The sequence below is a fragment of the Schistocerca cancellata genome, chromosome 7 (assembly GCF_023864275.1).
Source record: "Schistocerca cancellata isolate TAMUIC-IGC-003103 chromosome 7, iqSchCanc2.1, whole genome shotgun sequence".
In the NCBI taxonomy this organism is placed as follows: domain Eukaryota; kingdom Metazoa; phylum Arthropoda; class Insecta; order Orthoptera; family Acrididae; genus Schistocerca; species Schistocerca cancellata.
Window position 1 is genome coordinate 487539253 of NC_064632.1, and position 23017 is coordinate 487562269.

The window sequence follows — 23017 nt, forward strand, 5'->3', positions numbered from 1 at the left end:
TTTCTAGAAGTTCTGGGATTCTCAGAGAACTTTTTTGTGAATTTTTTTCTTCTGATGGGCCTTCCTCCCCCCCCCCCCCCCCCCTCTCTCTCTCTCTCTCTCTCTCTCTCTCTAGCATGATGTGCAGTCAACAGTTGTGAAATTTCTTGAATAATGGTGAACTGTAGTATTTGAGCAAGGATACTGAACTGACAATCACTGCGTTAACTTTCTTACTGTTTACTGACTGGTGAATGTTACGGCTTTCAGACAGCAGGTCGCGATTTCTAAGTATACATCAATCAGCCGGACCATTATAACCACTGACCTACTATCGAATAAACCCATCCAGGTGATAGCAGCGCCACTTGACGAGAAATGACTGCTAGTCAAACACACACACACACACACACACACACACACACACACACACACACACACTATTGCATGCAGTATCAATGAGCGTGCCATCTGTGTGTAGAAAGAGGAAGGCGCGCGGTTATCTGAGTTTGACCAAGGGCAGATTGTGATGGTCTGGAGGCTCAGCACAAGCATTTCAGAAACTGCATGACTTCTTGGGTGTTGGAAGAGTGCTGCGGTGTCTCCAACACGTGGTGAAACCAAGGTGGAACCACATCTACACATTGTGGGGGTTGGGCGGTCACCCGTCATTACAGACATCTGATGTCTGCCGGGCAGACAGAACAGATGGCAAACTGTGGCATAACTAACACCAGATTTTAATGCTGGGCAGAGTACAAGTGGGTCTGAACGCACAGTGCACCGAACAGTCCTAACACCTTTGCAGCCGACAACACATGCATGTGCCAATGTTGACAACAAAACATTGGCAACTACAGCTGAAATGGGCACAATGGCCATTGGCACTGGATGCTGGTACAGTGACAGAGAGTTGCATGGTCTAATGAATCCTGATACCTTCTTCATTGTGCCGATGGGAGGGCGCAAATCCATTGTCTCCCAGGGGAACAGCTCCGTGATATCTGTTCTGCAGCAGGACAGAGACAAGCTGGTAGTGGCTCCATTATGGTTGGGGAATCTTCACGTGTGCATCCATAGGTCCAGTGGAGCTCATGCAAGGCATCATGATGGCCACGGATTATCGTACACTGGTTGTAGACCACGAACACCCATTCATGACAGTCATGTTTCCCAATGCCAGAGGCACTTTTTGACAAGATAATGCACCATATCACAAGGCCAGGAGTGTGATGGAGTAGTTCAAGGAACACAGTGGTGAGTTTCAATTGACATACTGCCTCCCTCTCCCCCCCCCCCTCCCCCAACCCATTAACTCGCCATATCTAGGATGTGATTGAACATGGCATCAGAGCTCACTGCCCCCCCCCCTCCCCACCTCCTTCATCCTGGAATTTATGGAAATTAGGTGACTTGTGTGTGCAGATGTAGTGCCAACTCCCTCTAGCGGCCTACCAAGGCATTACTGCTTCCTTGCCACAACACGCCATCGCTGTTCCATGTGCCAAAGGTGGACATACGAGCTGTTACGCAGGTGGTCATAATGTATTGGCTCATCAGTGTATGTTTTTACGTCAAAAACTGTGTGCTAGTTCAGACTTGGTGGCAACCATTAAAATGCATAGACACTAGGAGAGAACTTTTTTCAGATCTGTTACAATGAACCCTCTTTGCAGCAGGAGATTAAACATTTTCTGCGCCCTAATGACGCATTGTGCAGCCTGTCTTTTTAAATAGTTTTTCCAGGCTGAACAAGATTATGCATCACTTCAGGGCAGCTGTGATTCTAAGCAGCTCACAAAGAAAATTCAAATAGAAAGAATGACCCCATGCAGCCACATAATGGTTAAAGTTCATGAGGAATGGGTTAATCAAACAACCACGACATACTGGGCAATGCACCAAGCACATCCTGTAGCCTCCCTCTTGTGCTTTTTACCTTGTACTATACAGTGTGCTGTAACTCAAGAATGAACATAGTTATGCTCAAATGAAAGATGACTTTATTTTTCTACTATTTCTGTCTGGGAGATACAACACAGGATCCCCTTTTGATTTGAAAATTGAAAGTTGTATGTACAATGGTGACTTAAAAAAACAGACACCTCATTGTTAACACAGCTTCACAGGTCGCCAATGCCCCTCTTGTACTTTATTTTTTGTGTTTATCCACCCACTTTTGTTTTATAAGGGACTTCAAAAGCTTTGGACCACTTTGTACTACAGGGTTTTTGGCCACAACCTTCACCAGTAAAAGAGAGAGACAAACTATTCATACACACAAGCAAGCCAGCCTCAAGCACACATCATGTTCACATGACTGCTAACTGTTGGCAGTCAAGTGTGCACGGGGTGTGCTTACTTGTATGTACGAGGGCATTTTGAAAAGTAAAGATACAATGGCTTGCAGTCCTTAAATAGACCATTTATTTAGAAAACGTCGGTTGCATCTTATTAACTGGATTATTTGTTATTTTTCGACATAATCACCCCCGTTATCCAAACATTTGTTAAGTCAGTGCACAAGCATTTGTATCCCACAGTCATAGAAGGCTGCCGCCTGTTGTTGGAACCACATTCCAATTTCATCTTTGATCTCTTCATCGTCGTGGAATGATTTTCCACCAAGATGTGACTTCAGGTAATGGAAGACATGGAAGTCGGTGGGCGCAAGGTCCGGACTGTATGGCGGATGGTCCAATACATCCCATTTGAATTGTTTGAGTAGTGCTTTGGTTACGAGCGCTGTGTAAGGCCGAGCATTGTCATGAAGCAAGCGGACTCCACTTATCAGCATTCCCCTGTGTTTGTTTTGAATTGCCCTTCGAAGACGTTTCAAAGTCTGGCAATATGCAGCAGCATTAATTATCATTCCAGGAGGCATAAATTCCAACAGAAGAATGCCTTGTCTGTCCCAAGAAACAGAAGCCATGATTTTCTTCGCTGAAATCGACGTTTTGCATTTCTTGGCTTTTGGTGAATTCGAATGGTGCCATTGCATTGATTGTTGCTTGGATTCAGGTGTATGGTGATAAACCCACGTCTCGTCACCTGTCGCAATGTGATCAAGGAACTCATCACCTGCTTCAGCATAGCGTGTGAGGAAGCAAGAGTGCAAAGCCCATCCTTTTCCTTTTGTGTTCTTCCGTTAACAGTTTTGGAACCCAGCGCGCACACAATTTCCTGTACCCTAACTTGACAGTTACATCATAAAGAGTTGTCATTTACACGTCCGGTATCTGAAGCAATTCTTTCAATGTGAGACATCTATTCGCACGAATTGCTTCCTCTGTTCTCCAAAGAGGGGCATCAGAGATCACAGATGGCTGACCTGTTCTTTGTTCGTCATGAACATCGGTCCTACCTTCAGAGAAATGACAACACCATTTCGTTACATTTTGTCGATCCATAATGTTCCCATAAACAGAAACAATTTCTTTGTGCATATCTGCTGGTCGCTGACCTTTTGCACGAAGAAAACATATGACGGAGCGCACTTCGCATTTGGCGGGATTCTGAATCGGCGCAGCCATTTTAAACACGATCTACTTCAACCAGAAGCAACATTCAACTGCCAAATGCCTGCGAGGAGAAAGCTAACAGTTCAAGGTTAACACCAGTGTTGCCAACTTGCTCACCAAAACTCTTCTGTTCCTCTGGCGTACGGTGTATCTTTACTTTCTGAAATACCCTCGTATGAATGGTGTGTGTCTCTTATACTGATGAAGGCTGTGGCTGGAAGCTTTATGTAAGAGTCTTTTAATTGTGCCTGTCTGCAACTTAAAATGTGTTCCTTATGGTAAGTAGCAATGTGTCTTGTGCTACATGGTTGCTTGTCATGTTTGTGTTTTGACACCAATAGTGAGCTCTAAAGTGTCTAAGTATCTTCACCATGCCTAACCTAACATGAAATCAATTCAAGGCACCCCAAAGCACACACTACAGACTTATGAGTCACAATGACAGTACTGGCTGCAGCATCACATGGTACATTGCTGCTTGCCACCGCACCTCACCCCACACCACACCTTCTTACACACACGTCTCTATAAGAAAGTCATGATGCAAGAAACACAGTTCTAGAGCTCCAACTGTGAAACCAATGAAGACAACATGTGAATATTTCAACCTTGACTTCAATATACCTGCTTCTTCCTCTGAATTCAACTACTATCCTCAAAAATGATTAAAACATTTATGTAAAGTGTAGTATTCCGGGTTTTTAAAAAAAACGTTTATTACTATTTTATTGAAACATTTGATTCAACTACATTAATGTAGATACAAAAGAGAGAGTGGACTACTGTCAAACATTCCTTGACAAATGCCAGCTAGTGACTGTTGACAAGCAAGTGAGATTTCTGCTATGTATGCCAAGAAAATCTTTTGCAAATGCTATTTTTCTTTTTAATTTTGAAGAGGCCTGTGGGTTTACAAATGAAATAATCAATAGTACTGAATGTATCATTTACTGTTGCCTTCAACAATAATTTTCTCATGTTCACGAAGACAGTCAATATGTCGATGACATTCTGTAGTAGACCTCAGATCTCAACCTCCTTTTTCAGTTTCATCTTCTTTTACAAGTCGATTGTTCCTAGACTTCTCCTCTATTTACTGACATTTCTAATATTTCACCAAGCAAAGCTCAATGCAGGTATCACACTGATTTGTTGACAGCAGAATATTTTAAATCAAACTGAATGCTCACAACTTTCCGCTATCAAGCTACCTTTAAAGTATTTTTCATATGCTCTTTTCCTTCATATTCTCTTTTTTTGCCATTGTCTCCTCACTCCTAAGACAGGAAGCTTCTAACAAAACATTTCTTTATAATATGATAAGGACTGCTCAATTATTAAATCATGAACAACACAAATTTACAATAGTTTTAAGTTATAGGGACAGTGTTGTTTAGCTTTGCTTACCCAATTTTTGAGAACATGTACACCAGTAATGGGACAACAGGTGAATCTTCATTACCATAAATAATAACTCCCATTTGTTTTAATCTACGGCGAAAATATCTCGTGTTATTTGCCAGCTGCTTGACGCGTCTCATTCCTGAAACCAGACAGACAAGCATGTTTTTAAAATATCTTGTAACTGAAGTCTGTGTAGCGAGACATCTTATATAACAAAGATCATACCATTTTTCAATTGCATTTACAGTTCTCCGTCAAATAATTACCAATTTACTGCAATAATTAATGCTTAAAATCACTTCTCATCTGCCCCATGTTCCACAAAAGTAAAGTGTGTAGCGGGATAAAAATTGTAAAAACACGTTTCAATTCACACCTCAGCTCATTGCTATTCCCCTTGTAATAAGGGGAGTATCAATGGGCTGAGGAATTACTTTGAACTGTTATCGAGGAGGGAGGAGTACTAGGATAACATACATATTTCTCTCGATATATGACTAACTCAAGTTAGTACACACTGACTAGAATAATTAATGGTTCTATGACACTTCGCAAAATTAATAACTTCTCACACACTTTTTGAGGCTTCATGCCTTGACCGAGTAATGATGTTATTGACAGGCAACTTTCATGTGGGAACATTTAAAAAGGAAGAGCAACTCATGCCAATAAGGGCAGAGAGGACATCACTACCTGACATAAGTGGCTAGCTGCTTTACACAAACTACTGGAAGGTATTTCAACCACAAATCCCTTGTGCAAATTGCACAAATGAAAATCAGTGCTGGATGAATAAAAAACTAACAGATATTTGTCACTGCCATTATCATTAATACACAATTTTGATACTGATGGGCAGAAAAAGGACAAATTTGGACCAAAGATGTATTACGCACATGTACATACGTTTGATTACAATGATTAAGTTGTCCTTTCCGTTCCCAACCTACAGGAAGGCAAGGTAGTTCACTAAACGTCTGGAGAAAAAAAAAATAAATAAATAAATAAAAAAAAAAGTGGGTTGTAATGTGTTTTACAATATTTACTCAAGGTCACCATACTTGGCATCGGCGATTTCTTCAGATTCAGCATTTTGGGCTGTTTCAACTCAGAATTTCTTATGGCATCTTGTTAAGGGAAGCCCAAAATTTTTCCTTTTCTGTTGGGTTATATAGTATTGTAACTTTATTCATCCTATTATTAGAAATGCATTTGACATGCTCTTTTCAGTTCAGTTATATTGTTCAGTTACAGTTGTAATGGGTTCAACAGTTAGTTCTTGTCTTATATCAGTGTTTCATATATGGCTCGGTAATGAATATCCTGCTACGATGTGGAGTAACTTTGTCATTGATAAGTTTGATTCATTGTAATTGATCAGATGTTCGTGTCCAGCATTTGCAACCACACAGCAGCAATTATGTTGTCATGTTTATTTAAGGTTTCTTTCCATAAATTATGTTTTATGGAACACATTTTGACATACAAACCAGCCAGCAGCAGGCTGCCACAGAGTCTAAGTTGTGTCAATCACAACACAAGATAAATAACACGACCTCTCTGATAGATTTGTTCAGCAATCTGCACAATCTGACAACACTGTAGGCTACTGTAGTTCCAACAGGAAGCCATTTCTTTTGTTCAAGGTGTTATGCTACATCTACACCCAAAGACTAGCAGTAACAACACATCATCTAAATGTAACATCTTGTGGTCGAAACCGCTCACTGTGTATTCGATTGTTGAGTAATACACTGTGTGACAAATTTATCTTTCTTCACAGTGTTAAATCAACAGAAATTGTTGCAGAGTTCTGCCCACATCACCAGCCTCCCACTGTCGACTTGTTAGTGGGCTTTTCCTGTTGTCTTGGAAATCAGATACCACGGTAAATGTGCGTATTCTACATGGGGAAACATTCAACATTTCATTTTCCCTGATTCACTGGTCATGTGCATCTGTAGCAAATACGGATAAAAAACCTCTTGTGAGTGAACGAACAACATTAAAAGTAGCTTATTGAATAACAGAAGAAGGTCGAGAATTAAAATTCTGGCTATTTGCAGAGAAAAAAGGCAAATACTTTAGTGATACACATCGGTAATCCAACAAGATCTGAACAAACAACTAGCCTTTCCTTAGATCACGTGACAAGCATTGAGTAAATGTAAGTTTCATTTAGCTCTCTGTCATTGCTCTGGTGGTAGATAATGTAGAACAGTTCACAACATGAAATAAAAACCGTCGAACTTTAAGTGCAGAATGACCTCACCACGGTTGAAAATTTAAATTTACGATCCCGACATCATATACGTGTGATGGACTGTTCAGATTACTTCACCAGTGTGAAAAGAGAATATTACAACAATGTGGCAGGATCGACCATCACCGACTCTTCAGAGCGAGTGAAGAATCACGAGGTGCCAAATATAGTCACTAATATTGCCAAGTCTCAACTCCACTAGCATTATGAAGAACTTCATGGGCAGCTCACAATGTCATCACTGCTAACCACTGCCTGCTCCAATGAGCCCTCAATGGAGCTTCGCAACCAGATGACAATCTAGTGGGGCAGCTTCAAATCGACTGTAGAGTACACCACTGAAAAATGTAGATGAGTTGCAGAATTATCCTATTCAGCTTGGGATGAGAATTTATTTTGCAAAATTAGAAATGGGTGCAAAAGGATCTTGTTCGAAATGTCAATAAATAGTAAACTATTATGCAATGCTGACCTCAGTAGGCTGCTTCTACGTCTGGTCTTGGGTCATACACAACTATAATGTCAGGAGTACCACCAAAATGTAGAGATATCATGGATAATAGAACAATAACTGATAACACAGAGTAATAAATCAGTGTGTGTATTCATAAGGAAAAATTGAATGTATGATTACAGAAGCAAAAACTAAACAGAGGAAATAGGCAAATGTGCAGTTGTGCACTTTCACATGTTTTACACCCTCAGATTTACCACAGGTGATGCATACTGACAAGCTTATTCATTTTGTCTGTGATTTATCCCATCTTGTTTGATACTGAGATCATGAACAAAATATAGAATTTTGTCAATGACAGTTGCTTTGAAGCTGTTCAGAGAGTCTCTTGTTTTATTGGTGATGTAAGCTGGTATTCACAAAGCAGACAACTATGACTACTTCTACCAGGGCACCAGGAGACACATGACATGGGGGGGGGGGGGGGGGGGGGTTAAGATCTGTCACTTACTTGTGGCTTAGTAACTAAATTAAAGTAGTACTAAAAGCAGATAAGATACAGACTTCCAGTAAAATTGGAACCGATTTTGAAACCACCTGTTGCTTTAGAAAGTTTGCACTTAACAACTGTGTGGACAAGGCATTTCTGCAGTAAACACACTCTCATTTCAATATACATAGCTGAGTAGATAGATTATAATAGAAGGAAACATTCCACGAAGGAAAAATATACCTAAAAACAAAGATGATGTGACTTACCAAATGAAAGTGCTGGCAGGTCGACAGACACACAAACGAACACAAACATACACACAAAATTCAAGCTTTCGCAACAAACTGTTGCCTCATCAGGAAAGAGGGAAGGAGAGGGAAAGACGAAAGGATGTGGGTTTTAAGGGAGAGGGTAAGGAGTCATTCCAGTCCCGGGAGCGGAAAGACTTACCTTAGGGGGAAAAAAGGACGGGTATACACTCGCGCACACACACACACATATCCATCCACACATATACAGACACAAGCAGACATGTGTGCATCATTCAACAACAGTAACGCACTTTATACTCTCCGAAGCAATGAGCAGTAGCTGATCCAAGGGAACACAGCCATTCCCTGGAGCCAGCAAGTGGGCGCTGGAGAGCCCTGGCAGAAGCAGTGTTCAAAGGCAGACAGTCTGCCAAGAAATCTGTCACAAAATGTCACTGGACTAATTGCTATTACCAATGTGTCAGAAAGTGAAAGGCATTGTAGCTGTGCTACCATTACACTTAGGACTTCAGCACCGAGATGAAAGGCATTATAAAAATTAAGGCAATGAGTGGTTTCAAAAGCAAGACATCACATTCAGACGATGCACTATTTATCGCTGGACCACGGGTGTAGACAACTTGAACAGAAGACAAGACGATTTCCTACAGGGGTTGCAATGGCCTACAATGTTACCTTGTCAAACAGCTTTTCATGATCAACAAAACTGTAATGAGTTGGAAAGCTAAATTCTCTTCTTTTCTCAGTTACTTGTGACAAAGTGAAAAACAATCACAACACGACCCACATTTTCCAAAATTATTTTGTACCTCTAACACAGTGCTTCCCCTATCGGTATTAACACCTTGTTTATAATTTTAGCATCCAGTTTGTAGGAAGAATTCAACACACTTATTCTTCAGTAGTGTGCGCATTGCGTTTTACAACCTCCTTCATAAGTAGGTCATGGGAAAAGCTTCATTCTATTCATCTGGCACATCTGCTTGACCAACAAACACTCAAAACAATTGAAATTCTATGGTTTACCCGATAGGCAAATAGTTAATCAGCTCTATATTATCAGTGCCGTGTGACTTTTTGTTTCTTGATCACTTTCACAGTTCTCCCACTGTTATGAATCTATATAGTCATTGGTTTTAGTGTTTACTTCTGGTTCTTCTTCATTATCAGTCCATGCACATTTAAAGTACTTTACCATTTTTGAGAAATTATATTTAGTTGTAAAGTATCTCACTCTTGTTTATTCAAGTGCTTCATAATTTTGTATGCTTTGTTTTGTCTTCCATTCTACTTCACCAATATATCAACCCCAATTTTCCCATTTAATTTTTGATATTTCTTTCTTTACTAAAAAATGTTCAGAAGGTAACCATATGTACAAATTAATTTGTGACACGAACGTAAAATGACTTCATTCCACGGCATTATGAGTTGTCATGCAAAATGATCCATTGAACTAACTAACTAAGCAGATTTACATTTATAACCCTATATGCAATTCATATTTTTAAGCAATGACTAGGTTTCCAGATATGCCTCCTTTACATATTTTTAGTTCGCTAATATAGTATTTCCTTTTTAGAATATTTCTTTATACAAGGACTTCCACAAAATTTGATTTCTGATGCACATATAGTAGGGTGTATTAAATTCTCTCACCTTCACTGCTGCCATCTTCTCCCATTATTATTTTCATTGAGGTGAGTATCTGCTGAATAACAGGTGGTGACATTGATGCTGCATAACATGCAGCATGACTGTGCACACGAAGATAACTGATAAGTTTCTGCCAATGAAAATATAGAAATTGTATTACAAAACAGCATTTTCGACTTATGGATTAATGCTTCCTTTCATCATTTTTTACTAATAAAACAGATAATCTCACCTTTGATCCCGCTATATATCCTCCAGCAGAACCAAAACTTTTAGTGAATGTCCCCATGAGAATATCAACATCTTTTGGGTCACAGCCATAGTAATCTAACACCCCTCTTCCTCTTTCTCCCATCGCTCCTATACTGTGTGCTTCATCCAAGTATAAGTAAGCCTAAAAATTGACAATAACATGAACATTTTTGTGAAAAATGTGAAAAGAAAAATATTTCAAAATTCATAATTTTATACCTTGTATTTCTTTTTCAATCTTATGATTTCTGGCAGGTGTACTACTGATCCCTCCATGCTAAAAACTCCTTCCACGACTATCAATATTTTTCTCCATGGTCTGTATGTTCTAGGCTGTCCATAAACAACGGCATCTTCCAGCAACTTTTCCAAATGTTTCACATCTGGGAAAAAAATTAAAATAGTTTGTTTAGAAATAATGAATCAAAGCAAGTCTCAAAGTCAAACTTTTCAGTTCATTTTGATGGATTTGAAGATAATGAGTCACTGAAATACACCAATTTAATTAAAAATTGTATATGTTAGATACATTAAAATAGTTTCCCCACATGACAAGGACTGTACCATGAATTAATGCAAAATTGATCTGCTACTTTCTATTTTGGCCAATATTCTGACAAAGACATAGACTTTTGTGGCTTAAGACTTTTTCTTACAGTTTTTTGATTAAATATGATTGCAACTGCTCTGCAAGAACTGACTCGCAGCTGTTATATTTATCTTCATCAACATGGAAGTCCCTTTCATTGTGAGGCCTGAATGACATTTCACCCAATCCAACCTTCCTCTATCAATCCCTCTCCCCTCTCCGAAGAAGGCTCTAATAGCTGCGAAAATTGGAAAGTTAATTTGACTTCTATATGGACCTACATGGAGTACTTGGAATTTTGCATCCTGAAGGAACATAATGGCAAGCCGTTCTACCTTCTTAAAGTTGCACAAATTATTTTCATTGTCACACAAAGGTAAAGAGACATGAGCACTTTAACAAAATTACCACAGTAATCCATAGCTAATGAATTTGGTAATAAAAATTTCTAGAATGACACACTTGAAGCAAATAGATGGAGGAACAGAGAAGATTTTGGTGTATATGGAGCAAATGGAAATTGCAAGAGATGTTTGCTTGCAAATAAAAGTAAATAAATACATACGGATTGTGATGGATTTTAGTGCATCTGTCAAGTACTGATGCAGAAAGCAAAAATATCAAGGGAGGTAACTTACATAAAATTGTTTTCATACAATAGTATGTACAAAACATATTTTATACTAGCTGAGTGATTTTCGCTACAAAGAAATTTTCCAATAGCAACTTGAACTTCTTAAATTAGGGCAATTTCATCTTTCGCAACAAACGGTTGCTTCGTCAGGAAAGAGGGAAGGAGAGGAAAAGACGAAAGGATGTGGGTTTTAAGGGAGAGGGTAAGGAGTCATTCCAATCCCGGGAGCGGAAAGACTTACCTTAGGGGAAAAAAAGGACGGGTATACACACACACACACACACACACACACACACACACACACACACATATCCATCCGCACATACACAGACACAAGCAGACATTTGTAAAGGCAAAGAGTTTGGGCAGAGATGTCAGTCGAGGCGGAAGTACAGAGGCAAAGATGATGTTGAAAGACAGGTGAGGTATGAGCGGCGGCAAATTGAAATTAGAAATTAGCGGAGATTGAGGCCTGGCGGATAACGAGAAGAGAGGATATACTGAAGGGCAAGTTCCCATCTCCGGAGTTCTAATAGGTTGGTGTTAGTGGGAAGTATCCAGATAACCCGGACGGTGTAACACTGTGCCAAGATGTGCTGGCCGTGCACCAAGGCATGTTTAGCCACAGGGTGCTCCTCATTACCAACAAACACTGTCTGCTTGTATCCATTCATGCGAATGGACTGTTTGTTGCTGGTCATTCCCACATAGAATGCATCACAGTGTAGGCAGGTCAGTTGGTAAATCACGTGGGTACTTTCACACGTGGCTCTGCCTTTGATCGTGTACACCTTCCGGGTTACAGGACTGGAGTAGGTGGTGCTGGGAGGGTGCATGGGACAGGTTTTACACCGGGGGCAGTTACAAGGGTAGGAGCCAGAGGGTAGGGAAGGTGGTTTGGGGATTTCATAGGGATGAACTAAGAGGTTACGAAGGTTAGGTGGACAGCGGAAAGACACTCTTGGTGGAGTGGGGAGGATTCCATGAAGGATGGATCTCATTTCAGGGCAGGATTTGAGGAAGTCGTATCCCTGCTGGAGAGCCACATTCAGAGTCTGATCCAGTCCCGGAAAGTATCCTGTCACAAGTGGGGCACTTTTGGGGTTCTGCTGTGGGAGGTTCTGGGTTTGAGGAGATGAGGAAGTGGCTCTGGTTATTTGCTTCTGTACCAGGTCGGGAGGGTAGTTGCAGGATGCGAAAGCTGTTTTCTGGTTGTTGGTGTAATGGTTCAGGGATTCCGGACTGGAGCAGATTCGTTTGCCACGAAGACCTAGGCTGTAGGGAAGGGACCGTTTGATGTGGAATGGGTGGCAGCTGTCATAATGGAGGTAATGTTGCTTGTTGGTGGGTTTGATGTGGACGGACGTGTGAAGCTGGCCATTGGACAGGTGGAGGTCAACGTCAAGGAAAGTGGCATGGGATTTGGAGTAGGACCAGGTGAATCTGATGGAACCAAAGGAGTTGAGGTTGGAGAGGAAATTCTGGAGTTGTTCTTCACTGTGAGTCCAGATCATGAAGATGTCATCAATAAATCTGTACCAAACTTTGGGTTGGCAGGCCTGGGTAACCAAGAAGGCTTCCTCTAAGCGACCCATGAATAGGTTGGTGTACGAGGGGGCCATCCTGGTACCCATGGCTGTTCCCTTTAATTGTTGGTATGTCTGGCCTTCGAAAATGAAGAAGTTGTGGGTCAGGATGAAGCTGGCTAAGGTAATGAGGAAAGAGGTTTTAGGTAGGGTGGCAGGTGATCAGCATGAAAGGAAGTGCTCCATCGCAGCAAGGCCCTGGACATGCGGAATATTTGTGTGTAAGGAAGTGGCATCAATGGTTACAAGGATGGTTTCCGGGGGTAACAGACTGGGTAAGGATTCCAGGCGTTCGAGAAAGTGGTTGGTGTCTTTGATGAAGGATGGGAGACTGCATGTAATGGGTTGAAGGTGTTTATCTACATAGGCAGAGATACGTTCTGTGGGGGCTTGGTAACCAGCTACAATGGGACAGCCGGGATGATTGGGTTTGTGAATTTTAGGAAGAAGGTAGAAGGTAGGGGTGAGGGGTGTTGGTGGGGTCAGGAGGTTGATGGAGTCAGGTGAAAGGTTTTGTAGGGGGCCTAAGGTTCTGAGGATTCCTTGAAGCTCCGCCTGGACATCAGGAATGGGATTACCTTGGCAAACTTTGTATGTAGTGTTGTCTGAAAGCTGACGCAGTCCCTCAGCCACATATTCCTGACGATCAAGTACCATGGTCGTGGAACCCTTGTCCGCCTGAAGAATGACGATGGATCGGTCAGCCTTCGGATCACGGATAGCCTGGGCTTCAGCAGTGGTGATGTTGGGAGTAGGATTAACCACCACCTACTCCAGTCCTGTAACCTGGAAGGTGTACACGATCAAAGGCAGAGCCACGTGTGAAAGCACCCACGTGATTTACCAACTGACCTGCCTACACTATGAAGCTTTCTATGTGGGAATGACCAGCAACAAACTTTCCATTCGCATGAATGTACACAGGCAGACAGTGTTTGTTGGTAATGAGGATCACCCTGTGGCTAAACATGCCTTGGTGCACGGCCAGCACATCTTGGCACAGTGTTACACCGTCCGGGTTATCTGGATACTTCCCACTAACACCAACCTGTCAGAACTCCGGAGATGGGAACTTGCCCTTCAGCATATCATCTCTTCTCGCTATACGCCAGGCCTCAATCTCCGCTAATTTCTAATTTCAATTTGCCGCCGCTCATACCTCACCTGTCTTTCAACAACATCTTTGCCTCTGTACTTCCGCCTCGACTGACATCTCTGCCCAAACTCTTTGCCTTTACAAATGTCTGCTTGTGTCTGTGTATGTGCGGATGGATATATGTGTGTGTGTGTGTGTGTGTGTGTGTGTGTGTGTGTGTGTGTGTGTGGGCGCGCGCGCGTACCTGTCCTTTTTTCCCCCTAAGGTAAGTCTTTCCGCTCCCGGGATTGGAATGACTCCTTACCCTCTCCCTTAAAACCCACATCCTTTCGTCTTTCCCTCTCCTTCCCTCTTTCCTGACGAGGCAACCGTTGGTTGCGAAAGCTAGAATTTTGTGTGTCTATCGACCTGCCAGGGCTTTTGTTTGGTAAGTCTCATCATCTTTCTTTTTAAATATATTTTTCCCACATGGAATGTTTCCCTCTATTATATATATATATTTTATCTTTTTAAATATATTTTTCCCACATGGAATGTTTCCCTCTATTATATATATATATATATATATATATATATATATATATATATATATATATATATATATATATATATATATATATATAATAGAGGGAAACATTCCACGTGGGAAAAATATATTTAAAAAGAAAGATGATGAGACTTACCCAACAAAAGCGCTGGCAGGTCGATAGACACACAAATAAACACAAACATACACACAAAACTCAAGCTTTCGCAACAAACTGTTGCCTCATCAGGAAAGAGGGAAGGAGAGGGAAAGACGAAAGGATATGGGTTTTAAGGGAGAGGGTAAGGAGTCATCCCAATCCCGGGAGCGGAAAGACTTACCTTAGGGGGAAAAAAGGACAGGTATACACTCGCACACACACACATATCCATCCATACATACAAGACACAAGCAGACATTTGTAAAGGCAAAGAGTTTGAGCAGAGATGTCAGTCGGGACGGAAGTATAGAGGCAAAGATGATGTTGAAAGACAGGTGAGGTATGAGCGGCGGCAGATTGAAATTAGGAATTAGCGGAGATTGAGGCCTGGCGGATAGCGAGAAGAGAGGATATGCTGAAGGGCAAGTTCCCATCTCCGGAGTTCTGACAGGTTGGTGTTAGTGGGAAGTATCCAGATAACCCGGACGGTGTAACACTGTGCCAAGATGTGCTGGCCGTGCACCAAGGCATGTTTAGCCACAGGGTGATCCTCATTACCAACAAACACTGTCTGCCTGTGTCCATTCATGTGAATGGACAGTTTGTTGCTGGTCATTCCCACATAGAATGCATCACAGTGTAGGCAGGTCAGTTGGTAGATCACGTGGGTGCTTTCACACGTGGCTCTGCCTTTGATTGTGTACACCTTCCGGGTTACAGGACTGGAGTAGGTGGTGGTGGGAGGGTGCATGGGACAGGTTTTACACCGGGGGCGGTTACAAGGGTAGGAGCCAGAGGGTAGGGAAGGTGGTTTGGGGATTTCATAGGGATGAACTAAGAGGTTACGAAGGTTAGGTGGACGGCGGAAAGACAGTCTTGGTGGAGTGGGGAGGATTTCATGAAGGATGGATCTCATTTCAGGGCAGAATTTGAGGAAGTCGTATCCCTGCTGGAGAGCCACATTCAGAATCTGATCCAGTCCCGGAAAGTATCCTGCCACAAGTGGGGCACTTTTGTGGTTCTTCTGTGGGAGGTTCTGGGTTTGAGAGGATGAGGAAGTGGCTCTGGTTATTTGCTTCTGTACTAGGTCGGGAGGGTAGTTGCGGGATGCGAAAGCTGTTGTCAGGTTGTTGGTGTAATGGTTCAGGGATTCCGGACTGGAGCAGATTCGTTTGCCACGATGACCTAGGCTGTAGGGAAGGGACCGTTTGATGTGGAATGGGTGGCAGCTGTCGTAATGGAGGTACTGTTGCTTGTTGGTGGGTTTGATGTGGACGGACGTGTGAAGCTGGCCATTGGACAGGTGAAGGTCAACATCAAGGAAAGTGGCATGGGATTTGGAGTAGGACCAGGTGAATCTGATGGAACCAAAGGAGTTGAGGTTGGAGAGGAAATTCTGGAGTTCTTCTTCACTGTGAGTCCAGATCATGAAGATGTCATCAATAAATCTGTACCAAACTATATATATATATATATATATAGTTCCCTCTCAAAAACTAAAATATTTTGGTTTTCCACTGAATTTTTTTAAAAACTTATAGAACTATCTAAATGAGGGTATTTGTGGAAGTGTCATAAAAAAGGAAAAATTTTTAAAAATAAAAAGACTAGAAGCGACAGCACATGTCTGGTGTTTTATCCATTTTGGTTGTAAGAATAGAATTTTGAGAGACCAATTTTTAAATCTGGGTTCTCCTTTTCCATAAGAAGACATGTTTCTTGCTTCTCTTACTGATCTTGTCATATGTCTCGGTATCTTTTTAACTTTTTCACCATTTTCACTACCAGAGATAACATCAGCCTGATTACGACTTTTCTGGCTGCAGTCTAAGTCCTCACTTACAGAATAGTCCAGAGCAATATTAAGCATATCATCTTGCAATGGATGCCCGCAGTAGAAATATGGGTGTGTCAATTTTCCATTCTTTATTTTCGAGCTTTTGAAATTAAATAATGTGAGGAAGTTTATATGTATTTCTGTATCTGCTTCTTGGAGTAGCTACCTGGGCTCAGTGTCCGTAAATGTACTTTCTCAGTATGGGTGGCTGCCGAGGCAGCAATGTTTAGGTTTTGAAAACATACATCACACTAGGTGCACATGTCTCTATCTTCAAGTTCTGCACCAGGTGCGTCTACATTATACACTTCACAAAGTTCTGAAGATGTTGCTTGTTTCAGGTTCTTCTACTTTTCTTTGTACATACCATTTTCTTCTTGTGCTTCTTATCTTGGCTATGTGTTTAGGGGGATGTATTAGGGATCACAACAGAAGTGCTACCATCATTCAGGTGGGTTATCACTAAATTTCTTGTATAAGTGAGTATAGCAATTCCTGCACAATGCATGTGATGGTAACACAGTTACTTGAGGACCAAGACATTTCTACAATGCCTCTGACACATTTCCAACAATTGTGAAGTGTTTTTCACTTTTTTTAAACACCACCTTCTTGTGTCTTTTTTCACAGTCCAGAAACCTCACTCTTTCATTACTGTATTTCCTCACTGACACTGTACCAAACAAAAAGTTCAAATCAAACATAACACCCTTTGCAGAATGATGCATGTGCAAGTTCTCACTGATTTGTTGTGAACAGGAAAAAAGCTGGAAACAGTGTTGCTACATGCATATTTTACACTAGAAATTCAATGATGCAAAATACGCAGAATGTTGAAAAATTTCTAACACTTTATTCAGAAAAATACTGCCCACTTTGATTACAGTAACTACTAACATATTAAACAAACAATACAGAAATGAAGTCCCATGCTTCTTGACAGAGCATAGGGGAATGATGCAGGGGACCCGCACCGCGATACTAGGCAAGGTCCTAATGGAGGTGGTTTATTTATGTTGAAAGGAAGCCATTTATGTTGAAAGGAAGCCCATATGTGAGTTGGTGAGAGAGAGAGAGAGAGAGAGAGAGAGAGAGAGAGAGAGAGAACTAAATTTGAACACATAATGAGGGAGCTTTAAAGCAAAGGCATTCACGGTGATGAATTGACATGTCTTCTATGATTTGAGAAAAAATTGCCCATTATGACTTAGGAAACTACTAAATAAGAAGTACAACTATTTAAGTTATACAAAAGAAATTCCAGGACAGAATAATGACACTATTATATAGTTGCTACTCACTGTATAGCAGAGATGATGAGTTGCAGATAGGCACAACAAAACGACTGTCAAACAAAGCTTTCAACCAAACAGGCCTTTGTCAGAAAACACACACACACACACACACACACACACACACACACACACACACACACACAAGACCACAGTCTCTGCTTGCCAAGGCCAGACTAGTCACATTTACAATTTAAATTTATTCGAGACAAGGTAATGACAGTATAAAGGCTACAGTACACAACCATATTCTCAAATGAGTACGGTCATTTCATTAAAATATGAAGCATTAAAAAGCATCCTGATGCCAAAGGCACTTGGATACTTCCAAGTACAAAGTTGTGGATAATTAGAAACCCACTACTAGTTCCATTGTGATGGATTGCAGTTCCAAGTTTACATAGACACTTCACTGAATATTTCATATTTCTGTATCACCTAATACTTGGTATTGTAAAACCAACAAAAACTGCTGAACTGGGCAGTTAACCTGACTCTCAGACAGAGGAGTTGCACAGAAATTAAAATCTCAAAATTACATAATGCCTGATATACCGCAAGACTCTTAACAAAAGACAGGGAATCTTTTTACGTACTGTTGTGTCTGAAGACTCTGATGGTGGCACCAGAAAGACGTAAACCCAAAATAAGAGATGCATGGTTTTTCTCATCACTGAGCACCAAACATCCTTTTGATACAATACTGGGTAAATTAAGAGCATTAGTTGCAAAGCCCATCCCAAAAACAATGGCATCTTCTACTCTGAGAAACCTGGCTGTTGTTTGCTCCAGTTCCACGAGCAATGGTGTTGTACCTGTAACAGATGGTGATCATTAATAAACACAAAATCAACAGAGTATCTTTGAGAAAATAATTTTCAGCACACTTTCTACAGTCTTACTATGAAAATAGGTGAATGTGCCAGATGTAACACAATGGTTCTAATATTTTGAGTATTTACAACGATTAATCAATATAGTATTTTTTTTCTTAGACATTATGAAAAATTTGTAGAGATTTACAAGGCAGGTCAAGTCTTGTTACCTAAAATGACCAAGACTAAATTAAGATGAAGGCAGTGAATTGACAACACTTGGTATTAAACTATTTTGTAGCAACAAGAAAGAGTTCTATCTAATTCAAAGTACAAGCTGTAATCAAAAGTAGATACTAATTATCACCAGTACTGAGGTGTGAACTAGCTCGCATCCATAGCAGAATACTACACATGCATCCCGAGAAATGCTAAATGATCTAGAATGAATAGGCAGCCAGACCAGATACAAGATCTCCTAGCTAGAAACATGCAAAGCAAAAAGCTTTAAAAAATGGATTTTCAGGACCAACTGATTAAAAGACTTGGCCCTTCAATCTGAGTATGTCATTTAAACATAGAAGGCATTAGCCGAGCTAAAAGCAAGTACCTATCTAAACTCCTTGTAGATAATGATATTGACAAAGTTCTAATCCAGGAAACCCATGCTCCAACTGAGGAAGGCCTGTGTGAAAGAGGTAGGATCCACGGCTACAATCTTATGGGTGCTACACATCACAGTACGTATGGTGTTTCCACCTACGTGAGGAGCAATGTCGAGCATGCTTGTCTCATTTCCACAAATACAGAAAACAACATCCATTATGTCTCTACACAAGTGGAGGAGACCTTTAGAAATAATATTTACAAGCCACCAAATGTGCTGTGGCCACTGGATGTTCTGCCAATTACTGCCCACCCACTGATTTATGCTGGAGGTTTTAATAGTCACCATGGTCACTGTAAGTATGCACATGACAACGAGTTTGGTATTGCGCTCAGTGATTGGGCTGCAGAGGGCACCCAGTGCCTATATCCAGAGAAGTCATACCTAATTTCCCACACAGCCATCACAGGCTAGTAATCCTCAATATGGGGCTCTGTGTCCCAATAGAAATCTATCCCATGACCCATATGGGACTTCCACAGGGCTGAGTGGTGGAGTTTTGCTGACCACCTACATAAATACATCTGTTTTATTCCAACAAAACCTAAAAACTATGCTCAATTCGTCGGAGCTGTTCTTACTGCTGGTAAGAAGTTTATCCCTCGTCGGTACAGAAAGGAATACATACTAGGCTGGAACGAACACTGAACAACTTCATTAACTGTACAGCAAAACTGGCAACAGTGATATTGCAGACGAGCTCCTCCAAAGTCTTGACGCTGCTAGAAGAGTAAAAGGTGCGAGATGGTAGAAAATGTAAAATTCAGACATTCATGTAGAAACGCATGGAGACTTCTGCGTAAGCTTGGTAGAGCCTCCAATAAACCGGGGGGCAGAAACCATGTATTTCAGATAACCACATCGCTAGCCTTATAGCTGAAATACCAGATCATCCCATGACAAACAACATACTTCCAAGTAAAACAACAACTCACATCTCTAAAAGCTCAGAGCCCAAACAAATCCAATTTCTCTTCACCATTTACACTGACTGAACTAGATGAGGCCTTGAAAAAAAATTAAACATGATAAAGCACCTTGTCTGGATAATATACACCCAGAATTTCTGATCAACATGGGTAATGGTGGGAAAAAATGGCTGGTCCACTTCTCCAACATCCTAGATAGTAGATCACTGCCAAACGATCTAAAGAGAACAAAAATAGTGGCAATTTTGAAACCAAGTATACCAGATGCCCACCCTCAGAAGTTTCAGACCGATTTCCATTTTGAGCTGTATTTATAAACTCTTGGAGCAGCTCATCTACACTAGAATTAGTGGCTTCATTCTCGAATATATCTCAGCTGAGCAAGCGAGTTTCATGCCACAGAGAAGTTACTGCAACCAGGTACTGACCCTAACAACTTTCATAGAGGCTGGTTTCCAAAAAAACGTGAAGACATCTATCATGTTCATAGACCTAACCACGGCATATGATAAAGTCTGGTGAGAAGGGATAGTATACAAATTACTAAAAACAATCTGATGCCAAAAAACTATAACTCTCATCAACACCATGATGAACAATAGATATTTCCAAGTTTACTTGGGAGAAAATGTGAGCAAGGAGAGGAAATTAAGTAACGATCTACCACAGGGCTCCATCTTAGCCCCTCTATTATTCAACTTAATCTTCGATCTCCCCAATACCAGGTCAACAAAATTCTATTACGCAGACAATATTGCTCTTGTCCATATAGCCCAGGACCTTGGACAAGCGGAGACAATTCTCCCAGATGATATAGCCATTATGAGCGCCTATTTTAGAAAGTGGCGACTTAAACTCAGCACAAGGAAACGTGAAGTATGTGAATTCCATCTGACAAACAAACAAGCTAATGCGAAGCTCAGAGTGAAACTTAATGGAAACTCTCTTTGCCATACCAAGTACCCTAAGTGCCTTGGTGTCACCTTTGACTGCACCCTTTCATACAAAAAACATCTTGAATATACTGCTGCCAAGATAAGTCGTAACAATATTATTCAAAAATTGTGTGAAATGACATGGGGAGCTTCAGCAGATACCTTGTGCAAATCCTCCATTGTGCTGGTCTTCTCATCAGCTGAGAAGTGTATGGCTAAACAGCTGCCACACCAACTTTATCAGTGTCCAGTTGAACCACATTAAGGGTTAATAACTGGGGCAATCTGACCAACACCGATTTATTGGATTCCTCTGCTGAGGAACATCGATCCATCCGCAATCTGCAGAAGCGAGGCCTTGCTTAAGAAATACCACAAGCTACAGGAGAACCTGGAATCACCCAAACACGAAGACATACCACGTTTACAACGAAATAGACTCGGTTCAATAACCCCACCATTTCGACAAGCAAAACAGCTAGATGCCAGTGATACCAGGATGCGGGGCCTGTGGGACCAGAGCTGTCTACTTACTGAAAATCCTGAACAGCTTGAGTGGTTCTGAAAGTATAACTATGATACTGCTGGCACAAAACTCAACAGGAAACTGTGGGTCAAATTTAACAGTGCTCACCCTGGGCATGGTTGATGTGCAGACCCTCTTTACAAATGGCGTGCAACAGAGTCTCCAGTTTGTGACAGTGGGGTTCCGAACCAGACTATCAGTCACATTAGGAATGAATACCCCTTGTGTTCCTACCAGAGGAGTTGGAACGACCTCATGAAAGCTGATGATATGGCTCTTATATGGATTAGGAACCTAGATATTGACATTTAGTTAGCTTTATATGTAGTTTTGTATGTTCATATTCCTGTTATATATATATATTATTTCTAATGCCATATACCTGTAATTTTAAACTGCATGTGAGCCATAATAATAAAATCACCAGTGCTATGACCTTCCAGGATTATCAAAACTGTGAAACACATGTACTGTATATCAAAAGTAAAATAGTAAAGAAGCAACAGAAAATGAGATCTGGAGCAGTGATAGTAGTACAAATAGTTGGTAAATGACACTGTTACCAGATAATAGTTGTGACAGAAATGACAGTTGTGAAATCAATGACCACCATATTCAATGATTATTTTCTCACAATGTAAATAAATATTGCACGTGCCAACAAAGAACTACATACAGTTGTATTAGCTTTAATCAAGCAAACTTTGCTTGCACATCCAACCAGTTTAAAACTACAATTACTAACAAAATTAGCGAATATTATGACAACAGTAAAAATGGATACAGTAATTTTTTGGCTACAATACTGTTTCTAATGTAATAAACTGATATGCTCACTCTGGATCTTTCTTCATTAACTACTTTTCAGACCACCTCTCATAAAAGATCTGTTACAGGAAAAAGATAATTTGATCTAAAATATCAAAAAAAGAGAAAGAAAGAAAGAGAGACAGTAAGTGTAACCTACTGTGTATAACAAGGCGAAAATCCCCATTAACGTACGAGTACAAAATAAGTGCCCAGTCTTTGGAAGCAATAACGTCTGTCAAGTATCTGGGTGTGACTATTCGAAATGATCTCAAATGGAACGATCAGTTTACACAAGTAACGGGTAAGGCGAACTCTAGATTG

At 40.8% G+C, this 23017-nt stretch overlaps 1 protein-coding gene across 5 annotated transcripts in view; it reads right to left on the reverse strand.

The window, feature by feature from the left end:
- Window positions 1-23017, reverse strand: part of LOC126092061 (serine palmitoyltransferase 2) — a 402429-nt gene that overhangs the window by 30905 nt on the left and 348507 nt on the right. For all 5 annotated transcript variants that reach the window (XM_049907469.1, XM_049907473.1, XM_049907472.1 and 2 more), the window contains exons 6-10: window positions 18611-18829; window positions 10514-10677; window positions 10275-10436; window positions 10046-10172; window positions 4908-5043 (exon numbers count right to left, since the gene is read on the reverse strand). In XM_049907469.1, coding sequence (XP_049763426.1) covers window positions 4908-5043; window positions 10046-10172; window positions 10275-10436; window positions 10514-10677; window positions 18611-18829 — 808 coding nt within the window. The remainder of the gene's footprint in view (window positions 1-4907; window positions 5044-10045; window positions 10173-10274; window positions 10437-10513; window positions 10678-18610; window positions 18830-23017) is intronic.